Here is a 13,684-nt window from a genome sequence, read left to right as displayed (position 1 = left end):
CAATGACACATGGAGACACAGGCCTATCTTAAAGAAACATGGAGAAGTATTTAATGGAGAGCTGGGTTTCATGAAATACTGTATATTAGAGTGAAACTCAGCATTAAGCCAGACAACAAACCAAAGTTTCTGAAAACACGACCGGTACCTTATGCTATCAGACCAAAAGTTGAGGCTGACTTGGACGCTCTAGTCCAGGGTTCCCCAACTGGTGGCCAGCAGGCAGGGTTTTGTTTGGTCCCCCAGATTTTCAGAGAAAAAAAATATATATACAACGCATATTTAAAAATATATATTGTTGGCCATAAAAAGCTGTAAAAACACCAGGAAATCACTCCCATGTGATTTTAATGATGATATTCTGTTACCCAGTACTCCCACACATAAGAGAGACATGTTTGTCTACAAATTTGGCAAGTTTTGAAGTCATTATGTTTTAGTCAAATATTTTATCTGTTTGAGCTTCTTGCGGTCAATTTGAAGTCGACAAATGTCTTATAATGTTCTAGCCCCCTGACTATCCACTCAAGAAATGTTTTTCTTCCCACAGCTGAATCTAGTTGACATTCCCTGCTCTAGTCAAAAACAAAGTCCTGGAGCCGGTCAGTGTGAGTGAACGGGCGACACCCATCGTACCAGTCCTTAACTAGGATGGTGGAATCAGGATATGTGGAGACTGTTGAAAGTCACAGTTAACCCTGTGTTGTCCGCTGAACAGTAGCTGCTACCATACATCAATATAGCCGGCAGTCAAAAGCAAAATAAACCACTACCAAGCCTAGTTTCGGATGCATGTGGAAGAAATGTCAAAAGAGCTGCTGACTGTTCTGACACAAAATGGGCTCTTCAGGTTTTGTCGTCTACCGTTCGGAATCACAAGAGCACTAGCGCTGTTCCAAAAGGAGATGGAACAGACCCTGAGTGGATTGCCAGAAGACCATTGCTACCTGGATGGCATCCTTGTTACTGGAAAGGAACAAAAAGGATCATCTCCAGAACTTGGATGCAACACTACAGAGATTGAAGGACTATGGACAGGCTTTCACAAGGCTTTGTCCAAGGTCAAGGCTATCTTGGATGCCCCAGCTCCTCAGAACGTAAGCCAACTACATTCTTCCTGGGGTTACTGAATAACTATGGACACTTTCTCCCAAGCTTAGCAGCGAAGCTGAAGCTGCTGTAACCGTTGCTTTGTCAGGACAAAACATGGAAATGGACAAAACAATGCGAGGAAGTGTTCATGAAAACCAAGAAAACACTCAGTAAATCTGCACTGACAAAACTTTGACCCGTCATTGCCCATCCAAATAGCTTGGGATTCTGGTCCCTATGGTGTGGGAGAAGTCGTGTCCCATGCCTTCCAGAAAAAATAAGCCTATCATTTTCGCATCGAGGACATTGAATAAAAGCAAAAATGAATTATGCGGTGATAGAATGAGAAACTCTAGGCATAGTTTTTGGAGTGCGTAAGTTCCACCACTATTGCCCCATGCACCAACATCCAACAAAATTAAAAAAAGATTAAAAAAGAAAAAGACAAAGAAAAACAGAAAACAGCAATGCAACAATAAAAGACATCAAGGACAACAAAAATCCTAACAGCAAGTCCGACTGAATATGTTTGAGTCCATGTATGGTACTATTTACGTGTGTGTTTGTGTCCATGTATGTGCACGTGTGTGCATTTGAATGAGAGTGGGTGTATATGCATGTGTACAAACAGCTGTGTGGCATCAGCCTCAGGAAAACAGGCATTAGCTGTAACACTGCCCCTCAGTGTCATTCAAACATACTTTTTATTTTGACTTAATTTTTTTACTTTTATCTTTGACCGTCATTCTATCCCGCACCCAGCAACTCCACTCTCACTTGTCTCAAATTCCACATCCCAACCCTCAGCTTCCCTCAGACCATCCCACCTATCTCTGCTGGCCACCCTCTTCTGATTTCTACGGAACACATATCTTTCAACTATGCTCTGATGTTTAACATACAATTTTAATCTATCTAGTTGAAGATAAATACTTTTACTAAGAGTATTAGTTACTGACCCAGTCTCTCCAGAGGTTTATTATTATTTCTAAAGGTACTGCATAGGTGTAAATATATATATTTGTTTTGCAAGAGATAGTACTTGTATAGCCTAAGAAAGTAGCATAAATGTGCAGAAAGTAGTTTTGAATGCATTTTATTGAAGGAAAACAATAACAGTCTTGAAATTTTGGGGCAAAATAGTGATATATTCTTATACACTGTACAATAAGGAATTCAACTACAAAATACTAGTCTTCTCCCATTTTTTTAACCATTGCCCCCACCCACAAGATGTATAAAAAACAACACTAAATAAGAAGAAAATAAGATAATAGATGCAAATCAAAAATGTGAAGAACATAAATCAATCGACTGTAATTAGCACATACAGGACAGTATGCAAGTGTGACTGCATGGACTTTGCAGATGCATTTCGCACATGTGCAGCACATAGTATTTGTTTTACAGTACTTATTTGGGGGGCAGAATTGTCATCTCTTCTTGCCTGCCCCAGCTGCAGCCTCAGGTGGATTAGGACAAGATTCAGCCCCCTGAACAGCTTTCACAAGCCCTGCAAAGGCTGCTGTATGGGGGAGGCGCTCCATCCTTTGAATGTGGGGAGTTACAGGTGCCTTTCTCAGCTGCTCCAGGAACACCCTCCTCTTGTTACGCTTATCTGGCATCCAGGTAGGGTTGATCTTGTTCCATATCACAAAGGCATTGTATGAGGACACATCAATGATGTTATGGAAGATGACCAGAGGCCAGCGGGCGGTCATCCTCCTGCAGCTGTAAGTTCCAATCACCTTGTCCAGGTTGTCCACGCCTCTTTTGTTGTGGTTGTAGTCCAGGATGATGGCTGGCTTCCTGGCTTCCTGTCCTCATGATCACTGATCTCAGCCGTTTTGTGCAGTGTGCTCAAGAGGACGACATTATTGTTCCTCTTTGGGAGGTAATAAACTAGAGTGGTGATGGGGGTGAAGGCAAACTTTGATGGGAAGGCCTCTCTCCCCCTTGTTGCGAGGATTGCAGGGGGGGCTTAGGCTTGTTCTTTCTAACTGTGCTAACCATGTTGATCTTCCTCTTCAGGAGCTGCTGGCTGAGTTCATGAGAGGTGAAGAAATTGTCACACGTGACATTGTACCCCCTCAGTCAATCTGTCACATTAAGCACAACCCGCATCCCCTGGTTCTTCCATGTGTAGACTTGCATCTTCCAAGCGTAGCTGGATTGTGCGTCACAGGCCACCCATATCTTGATCTCATACTTTGCTGGCTTGCTGGACATATACTGCCGGAAAGGACAGTGACCTTTTGACAAAAGAGATTTCTATCAGTAATTAATATTAGTGTCCCAGAAAACAATCACATAAATCAATTATATTACAGCAATACATAATATAATTAACAGATGAAATCACTTACATTACAGATATGAAAATACAAATGTACCTCTGAATGGAACCAGTTGCTCATCCACTGTTACTTCAGCCCCAGAGTTGTAGAGGTATGGCAGACGCTCCACCCACTTCTCCCAGACCACTCTTATGGTCGCCAGATTCTCTCGCAGGTCTTGACAAAGTGTGAAAGACTTTCAGTGGCATCGTGGCACGGAAAATCACCCTTCCAATCTCTGCATCCCAGAGACTGCATGTAGCCTCGCTTCAGGACCTATAGATACTCGTTAAGATCAGCAGCCCTATGTAGGCACGCAGGTCAATCTCAACCATCCTTTTCCAGTTGTCTCCATATTTACGGAAACCCTAAAAATGTGTAATCTCCAGGAGTATTTCTTCGATGGCTGGTGTGATGAATATGTAGAATATTCAGGCAATGTCTGTCACGTTCTGACCTTTATTTCCTTTGTTTTGTTTTTATTTAGTATGGTCAGGGCATGAGTTGGGGTTGGCAGTCTGTGTTTTTCTATGTTGGGGTTTTGAGTTCAGCCTAGTATGGTTCTCAATCAGAGGCAGGTGTCGTTAGTTGTCTCTGATTGAGAATCATACTTAGGTAGCCTGGGTTTCACTTTTAAGTTGTGGGTGTTTGTTTCCGTGTGAGTGTTTGTTGCCACACGGTACTGTTTCGGTTTTCGTTCATGTTCACCTTTATTGTTTTATATTTCATAGTGTACAGTTTACATCTTATAATAAACGTTATGGACACTTACCACGCTGAGCATTGGATCTTTGGATCTTACGATCCTTCTCGCTATTCCTCCTCAGAAGAGGAGGAGGAATGCCGTTACAATGTCCTGGACATGGGCTCCTGCATGTCTTGTGGGCCCTGGGGTCACCCTTATAACATTGTGTGATGCCATCCTGCCCTGGTTGTCATATGGTGACAAGGACCATGATGTTTTGCTGTTCTTTGGCAAACATTTCTCTCATTCAGCTTGGGGGATTTCTTCTTCATCTGAAGATGATGCATCATGCTCTGGGTTGTATTCTTCCCCATCTTCTTCTTCCTCTTCTAAATCATTGTTCTCTTGTTCCTCCTGGACATCTGAAAAAAATCAGATCTACGACCTGTTGGGCACTGAAACGTGCACATATGCCTTCAGCAAAGAGAGAACTGGGGGGACTGTAATCTGAACCACCTGTATAGCCTCTGACTGCATTACCCATTAGTAAACAATGCTTTCAATACATTTTTATTTTGTCAAATGTTGTTTATTTTGACTGAACTTGAGTCATGTGTGGGGAGAGGGGAGATGCTGCACAAGCACAATAAAGTTTTCGATTTGTCTGTGTTTAATCAGTAGCACGCAATCTCAATTTCTCATTGTGTGTGTGTGTGTGTGTGTGTGTGGTGTGTAAATTAGTTTATAACTGACAGGTAGATACACTTTTTCAAGCCCTAGCTAACAACACTGAACAAATGTAAAAGTAATATGCAACAATTTCAAATTATAGTTCATATAAGAAAATGTGTCAATTGAAGTAAATTAATTAGGCCTTAATCTATGGATTTCGCATGACTGTGTAAGGGCACAGACACTTGAGTTGGGTTGGGTTCCCCATTATGGATATGTGCATGATCTCTATCTTCTCCTCCACAGGCACGTCAGTTATACAAGTCACCGCGACAGATGCTGACGATCAAACATACGGGAACAGTGCCAAGCTTGTGTACAGTATTCTACAGGGTCAACCCTATTTCTCAGTGGATTCAGACAATGGTAAAATATTCCCAACAAGCAAAATGGGCATGCAAACACTTGAAATGAGGAATCTTGCGTGCCTATTATCTCTCTGCAAAAAAAAGACTCAGCAGCACTCAGTATGGGGTGTTTTTTTGTGAATGAGAAGTGAGTTGAGGTGAATCAAAGGTTTCCTCTCTTGTCTGAATCAAGCAATGATAATTTATTTGTGGGTTAATATCTGCCTGGAACTGTTGGTGTGGTGTAAATAGAGCTGAAGTCGGAAGTTTACATACACCTTAGCCAAAAACATTTAAACTCAGTTTTTCAAAATTCCTGACATTTAATCTGAGTAAAAATTCCATGCCTTATGTCAGTTAGGATCACCACTTTATTTTATGAATGTGAAATGTCAGAATAATAGTTGATTGAATGATTTATTTCAACTTTAGTTTCTTTCATCACATTCCCAGTGGGTCAGAAGTTTACATACATTAAATGAGTATTTGGTAGCATTGTTTAACTTGGGTCAAACGTTTCAGGTAGCCTCCCACAAGCTTCCCACAATAAATTGGGTCAACTTTGTCCCATTCCTCCTGACAGAGCTGGTGTAAATGAGTCAGGTTTGTAGGCCTCCTTGCTCGCACACAGTTTGCACAGTTCTGCCCGCAAATGTTCTATAAGATTGAGGTCAGGGCTTTGTGATGGCAACTGATGCAGCAAAGCACCCCCACAATATGATGCTGCCACCGCGTGCTTCATGGTTGGGATGGTATTCTTCGGCTTCAAATCAAAGCCTCCTCCTTTTTCTCCAACCATAATGATGGTCATTATGGCCAAACAGTTCTATTTTTGTTTCATCAGACCAGAGGACATTTCTCCGCATGTACAGTTGCAAACCATAGTCTGGCTTTTTATGGAGGTTTTGGAGCAGTGGCTCCTTCCTTGCTGAGCAGCCTTTCAGGTTATGTTGACATAGGACTAGTTTTACTGTGGATATAGATACTTTTGTAAATTTTTCCTCCAGCATCATCACAAGGTCCTTTGCTGTTGTTCTGGGATTGATTTGCACATTTCGCACCAGAGTACATAAATCTCTAGGAGACATAATCCGTCATCTTCCTGAGTGGTATGACGGCTGCGTGGTCCCATGGTGTTTACACTTGCATATTATTGTTTGTACAGATGAACGTGGTACCTTCAGGCGTTTGGAAATTGCTCCCAAGGATGAACCAGACTTGTGGAGGTCTACAATTGTTTTTCTGAGGTCTTGGCTGTTTTCTTTTGATTTTCCAATGTTGTCAAGCAAAGAGGCACTGAGTTTGAAGGTAGGCTTTGAAATACATCCACAGGTTCACCTCCAATTGACTCATATGATGTCAATTAGCCTATCAGAATCTTCTAAAGCCATGATATCATTTTCTGGAATTTTCCAAGCTGTTTAAAGGCACAGTCAAATCAAATCAAACCAAATTTATTTATATAGCCCTTCGTACATCAGCTGATATCTCAAAGTGCTGTACAGAAACCCAGCCTAAAACCCCAAACAGCAAGCAATGCAGGTGTAGACGCACGGTGGCTAGGAAAAACTCCCTAGAAATGCCAAAACCTAGGAAGAATCCTAGAGAGGAACCAGGCTATGTGGGGTGGCCACTCCTCTTCTGGCTGTGCCGGGTGGAGATTATAACAGAACATGGCCAAGATGTTCAAATGTTCATAAATGACCAGCATGGTCGAATAATAATAAGGCAGAACAGTTGAAACTGGAGCACTAGAAACTAGAAACTTTAGTCAACTTAGTGCATGTAAACTTCTGACCTACTGGAATTGTGATACAGTGAAATATTCTATCTGTAAACAATTGTATGAAAAAGTACTTGTCATGCACCAAGTAGATGTCCTAACCGACTTGCCAAACTATAGTTTGTTAACAAGAAATTTGTGGAGTGGTTGAAAAATATGTTTTAATGACTCCAACCTAATTGTATGTAAACTTCCGACTTCAGCTGTATGCATTGGTGTTCAGCTTTTGATGCCTTCATTTGATAACTCAACAAGATTTGTAATATGTTGTGTTCGTACTTATTACTGGCAATACAGATTATTGTTTATTCTAAATTAAGTAGATCTTGTCCTTGTAAATTATTTTTAACTCATGTTAAACCTGACCAATCATACACGTCATACTTATTTATACTGATAGTAGTCTATTTTCTTACTCAGGTACTATCAGGACAGCCCTGCCCAACATGGACAGGGAGACGAAGGAGAACTACCAGGTTGTGATCCAGGCTAAAGACATGGCTGGCCAGATGGGTGGACTATCAGGGACCACCACGGTCAGCATCACTCTCTCTGATGAGAACGACAGCCCACCCCGCTTTGCCAACCGTAAGACTCAATTCCGCTCTCCTTGTTGACCTGTTTTTCATTTAGGCGCACACAATGCTGTACTGTACAGTACATGTATGTGCTTTATAACTGTGCAAAACTGTTTGAACCAAGTAAACAAAGGTTATTCTAGCTTGTAGGCCTATCAACAATAACTTGTGATCTCTGTCTAGTCAATGTCGGATAAGGTTTTAAGACATAACCAATAAGCTTTTTCCTACCACTGTACTGAACCTTTAATGTCCTTTCAAAAAGCAGATGTTGTTCTATGCACTGTATGTAGCCTATGGTTAGGACTGGCATCATCGTCCCAAAGAGAACCATCTGTACGAAATAATCCATTCTGAAGGATTCCCACACCTAATGACAACGTTGCCAAACATTCCCACACAAGGAAAATTGCACAAAAAATGGCAGTGCTTATTCTGTTCTTTTTTTAAATCATAGTTTTTCCTCATCTCCCCAGATACATTTCGTCTGAGCACTCTGGAGTCAGCTGAAGTAGGAGCTGCCATAGGTCGGATCAAGGCTAACGATGCGGATGTGGGGCGGAATGCTGAGATGCAGTATAGCATCGTCGACCGAGACGGACAGGACATATTCACCATCATCACTGACCAAAACACACAGGAGGGCATTATCAGAGTGAAAAAGGTAGCCCCTAAACTCCTGAGTGCCACGCTCTCATGTTTTAATCGCCTATGACCCCACTGCTTCAAATCACAAGATACCACTTTGTGTGCAGACAGAGTGATCCTCTCTCTGAACTAAACCCGTCTTCTATTATTATCATCATCTTCACGAAGGTACTTCATTCTTTTCACTGTCAAGAGACCCTTATTCCTCCTTGGGATTTGAATAAAGAGTCTGAGACTTTTGAAATCCAGGTTTAGCTTTTCCTTTCTTAGCCAGGGCCATGCTTTTCAGAGCCTCGGCGAATTATGTAAATTGAATAACCTAAGTGGTCCGTACGTACTGAATACACAGGCTCAGATGAAAAATGATAGCAGTCCTTCATATCTGAAAGTGCAATAAAGATTATTCGACTTGACCACCAGTTATTGATACAGTACAGTCACAGTTATTTGAAGTACAACATGTCATCCCAGATGTATTACTTTTAACACAATCACCGTGTTGGCACAACATGATGTGTACATTTTTCAACACATTTTGTGTCAATTTCTGCAATTAATGTGTTAAAATCTGAAAACCATACAACCCACCCTAGATGTGTTAATTCACCAATCACATTGTGGATCCGAAGTCAACATGCATCTACTCTCTTAGAACAGATGTATTAAAAACGCCACAAATTGTGTTATGTTTTAACACATCTCTTTGTAGTTAGGGACGACGTGTTCCTTTTAACACAGTCACTGTGTTGTCACATTTAACACGTTGTGTAAATTTTTCAACACAATGATTATGTTAAAAGTAATGTGACATCCCTAACTGTACACAATGAGGTGTAAAAATGTTGTTTTTTACACAGACCGTGCATTCGAAAAGTATTCAGACCCCTTGACTTTTTTCAAATTTTGTTATGTTACAGCCTTATTCTAAAATTGATGAGAAGAATGCATGTTTTAATCCATCTACAAAAAATACCCACAAACAGGTTTTTAGAAATGTTTACTAATTTCTTAGAAATAAACAACTATAATATCACATTTACATAAGTATTCAGACCCTTTACTCAGTACTTTGTTGAAGCACCTTTGGCAGCGATTACAGCCTTGAGTCCTCTTGGGTATGGCCCTAAAAGCTTGGCACACCTGTATTTGGGGAGTTTCACTCATTCTTCACTGCAGACCCTGTCAAGCTCTGTGTGGTTGGATGGGGAGCGTCATTGGACAGCTATTTTCAAGTCTCTCCAGAGATGTTCGATCGTGTTCGGGCTCTGGCTGGGTCACTTAAGGACATTCAGAGACTTGTCCCAAAATCACTCCTGCATTGTCTTGGATGTGTGCTTCGTGTCATTGTCCTGTTGGAAGGTGAACATTGCCCCAGTCTGAGGTCCTGAGTTCTCCGAAGCAGGTTTCCATCAATGATCTCTCTGTACTTTGCTCCGTTCATCTTTCCCTCGATCCTGACTAGTCCCTGCTGCCACCACCATGCTTCATGCCGCTTGGCATTCAGGCCACAGAGTTCAATCTTACTTTCATCAGACCAGATAATCTTTTTTCTTGTGATCTCGGAGTCCTTTAGGTGCCTTTTGGCAAACCCCAAGTGAACTATCATGTACCTTTTACTGATGAGTGACTTCCGTCTGGCCACTCTACCATAAAGAGCTGATTGTTGGAGTGCTGCAGAGATTGTTGTTCTTCTGGAAGGTTCTCCCATCTCCACAGATGGACTCTGGAGCTCTGTCAGTAATGTACTTCTACCATAGACCATTTAAACAGCTTTACAGGTAACATGAGGCTGAAAGTAGGGGGGAGAAAACATTTCTTGTGGTAACTCTACAATTCACTTGAAAAGGCAAGACATACAAATTATGTTGGAGGCGTGGCTTAGTGCGGGCATGGCTTTCAGTGCACTACTTTTATGAGAGAAAACAAAATGTTTTCCGAGCTGCAGAGGGCTTTATTTGTCCACTAATACACTATATATACGCAAAGGTATGTGGACACCCCTTCAAATTGATGGATTTAGCTATTTTAGCCACACCCTTTGGTGACAGGTGTGTAAAATCGAGCACATAGCCATGCAATCTCCAGAGACAAACATTGGCAGTAGAATGGCCTTAATGAGGAGCTCAGTGACTTTCAGCGTGGCACAGTCATAGGATGCCACCTTTCCAACAAGTCAGTTTGTAACATTTCTGCACTGCTAGAGATGGCCCTGTCAACTGTAAGTGCTGTTGTTATGAAGTGGAAACGTCTAGGATCAACAACGGCTCAGCCGCAAAGTGGTAGGCCGCACAAGTGTTGATGTGTGTGAAGTGCTATAGCGTGTAGTGCATAAAAATTGTCTAACACTCACTACAGATTTCCAAACTGCCTCTGGAAGCAATGTCAGCACAACCACTGTTCGTTGGGAGTTTCATGAAATGGGTTTCCTTGGCCGAGCAGGCTGGAGATAAAATGTATGACAATGTTATGAGACAGGCACTTTTTGCATATTTTTTTATTTAACCTTTATTTAACTAGGCAAGTAAGTTAAGAACAAATTCCTATTTACAATGATGGCCTACCCGGCCAAACCTGGATGACACTGGTCCAATTGTGCTCCGCCCTATGGGACTCCCAATCACGACCGGATCTGATAAAGCCTGGAATCGAACCAGGGACTGTAGTTATGCCTCTTGCACCTGAGATGCAGTGCCTTACGCTTCGAACACACCGACAGTGTCATTGCGCAAAATAGCACGTAGCATCATCTGGATATGTATGCAATAAAAGTTTCACCTTCACCAACATTCACCTTCTGCTACCATTTCTGTCAAGCCGTCTATGCATTCAGTTTGACGCAAACTTTCGATAAATCTAACATATGCACCACACTGAACGCACTGCAACTGCCTCGACAACTCAATGCTGCAAGGGAAACGCAGTGTTTCATTGGAAATGAATGTAATTCTGGTGTACCAAAATGCAATGACTCTGTAAGTGTGTTCGAAGCATTAGACCACTGCGCCACTCGGGAGCCCATCATACAGTTTGCGCCATTCAAATAGACTTACACCTAAATGGCACCCAATCAAACCCAGAAATGTGCTGACATGTTAACAAACAACATATCCTAAAAACAGTATACTTTGAAGTAAAATGGTCAATATTTAATGGATAATCAGGCTACTCACAACTGCTCTCCAGGAGTTTCACCCCGTGGGATAAATTGTTGGTTTCACGTTTGTTTCCGTCAATTGTTGATGATCTGACACAGCGAGAAAAAAATTACTTCTACATTGCAAATAGGCTCAGGATAACTCCTGATGTACATTATCTGGGTAGCTGATATTCAGAGCTTGAACAGCCAAATTGATTGGTCACAGGAATCAACATCAACATCTTTTGGATGTCTTTTTTTGATCCTGTCCAAATTAGCATTCTTTTTTTGGTCCTGTCCAAACTAGCAGCCTTTTTTTGGTCCGGTCGGGACCAGCCTTGATTTGACCCAAACATAAACATCTACAGTATGTTTAGTTCAGATTTGGTCCAAACAGATAAATGACTTCTTTTCATCTTTCATTCAGAGCTGAAAATGTACATAATTTCAACATCCGGAAAATGCATATTTTCAACTTCGATTCAGAACCAAAAATGAACCTGATTTCAATGTCTGAAGACGTCTTTTCGACTTTCAATCAAAACCTAAATTGAACCTAACTTCAATTTCTGGAAAATGCGTATTTTAGAAATCTTTTTAACGTAATTTTACTTACTGAGACTTTTCTTGTTTTGCAAGATATGGCAATAATTTTGTCTCGCCTAGGGTGGCAGAAAAAAAGTCACCTTGTCCTAGAGATATTTACATGGTTATCAAAACGTCCCACCAGGGTTAGCCTACACGAAACAAAGCCTTTTATTTGAAGTGTTTCTAAAATCCCCTATGGGAAAAATTAATGGTGGAAAAACGATTGGAACCATTTCCTTGTTTGACCGCAAAGTTTTATGGGTATTATGACTCGTACTGTGGTACTCTATATTGGTCCATTAAAACAGGAGTTGCAAAGGTCCAGTGCACTTCTTTTGTGACTAACTTTTAATTAGATTTTTTGTATTATTATTTATTTTAGGGGGTGCAACAGCATCCTCAGCACCACTACTTCCTATTGCTATGGAATGAAAGCCAGGGTTAGAAACATTATGAGGAGACTACCTAAACTTAAACAACCATTTCAGTAACGGGTGCGAAGAAAATCTAACTGCTGGAATAATTCTAGAAAGAGAAATGTAATTGATCTTCATATCTGCAATGTGATTGGTCAATAATCTAACACATCTAGGGTGTGTTGTATGGTTTTCAGTTTTTACAAATTAATTGCAGTAATTGACACAAAGTATTTCGAAACATTTAAACAAATCATGTGGCGTCAACTTCACACAACATGTCATCCCTAACTAGATACAAGGATGTGTTAAAAAATACCACATTTTCTAAGACTGTAGGCATTGAGAATGAACAATATAAACCTGAATAGTGTATAAAGATACAGTGCCTTGCAAAATATAAATCCCCCTTGGCGTTTTTCCTAATTGTGGCATTACAACCTGTAATTGAAATTGATTTTTATTTGGATTTCATGTAATGGACATACACAAAATAGTCCAAATTGGTGAAGTGAAATGTTACAAAATTACTTCTTTCAAAAAATGAAACAAAACTGGTGCGTGCATGTGTATTAACCCTCTTTGCTATGAAACCCCCAAATAAGATCTGGTGCAACATATTACCTTCAAAAGTCACATTTGTTTTTAAAAAGTCCAACTGTGTGCAATATAAGTGTCACATGATCTGTCACAGGATCTCAGTATATATATGCCTGTTCTGAAAGGCCCCAGAGTCTGCAACACCACTAAGCAAGGGGTACCACCAAGCAAGCGGAACCATGAAGACCAAGGAGCTCTCCAAACAGGTCAGGGACAAAGTTGTGGAGAAATACAGATCAGGGTTGGGTTATAAAAAAATATCAGAAACACTGAACATCCCACAGAGCACCATTAAATCCATTATTATTTTTTAAGAATATGGCTCCACAACAAACCTGGCAAGAGAGGGCCGCCCACCAAAACTGATGACCAAGCAAGGAGGGCATTAATCAGAGATGCAACAAAGAGACCAAAGATAACCCTGAAGGAGTTGCAAAGCTCCACAGCGCAGATTGGAGTATCTGTCCATAGGACCACTTTAAGCCATACACTCCATAGAGCTGGGCTTTATGGAAGAGTGGCCAGGAAAAGCCATTGTTTAAGAAAAAAACAAGGAAACATGTTTGGTGTTCGCCAAAAGGCATGTGGGAGACTCCCCAAACATATGGAAGAAGGTACTGTGGTCAGATAAGACAAAAATGTAGCTTTTTGGCCATCAAGGAAAATGCTATGTCTGGCGCAAACCCAACACCTTTCATCACCCCGAGAACACTATCCCCACAGTGAAGCATGGTGGTGGCAGC

The 13,684-nt window shown here is 41.1% G+C and overlaps 1 protein-coding gene across 1 annotated transcript in view; it reads left to right on the top strand.

The window, feature by feature from the left end:
- LOC112215610 (cadherin-10) overlaps positions 1 to 13,684 on the top strand; it is a 59,524-nt gene that overhangs the window by 27,945 nt on the left and 17,895 nt on the right. Inside the window, exons 4-6 of the mRNA XM_024374773.1 lie at positions 5,092 to 5,211; positions 7,396 to 7,563; positions 8,030 to 8,217. Coding sequence (XP_024230541.1) covers positions 5,092 to 5,211; positions 7,396 to 7,563; positions 8,030 to 8,217 — 476 coding nt within the window. The remainder of the gene's footprint in view (positions 1 to 5,091; positions 5,212 to 7,395; positions 7,564 to 8,029; positions 8,218 to 13,684) is intronic.

This window comes from Oncorhynchus tshawytscha, linkage group LG16 (genome assembly GCF_018296145.1).
Source record: "Oncorhynchus tshawytscha isolate Ot180627B linkage group LG16, Otsh_v2.0, whole genome shotgun sequence".
NCBI lineage: Eukaryota > Metazoa > Chordata > Actinopteri > Salmoniformes > Salmonidae > Oncorhynchus > Oncorhynchus tshawytscha.
The sequence above is the reverse complement of the archived record's forward strand: the minus strand, read 5'-3'. Positions and strand labels throughout refer to the sequence as shown.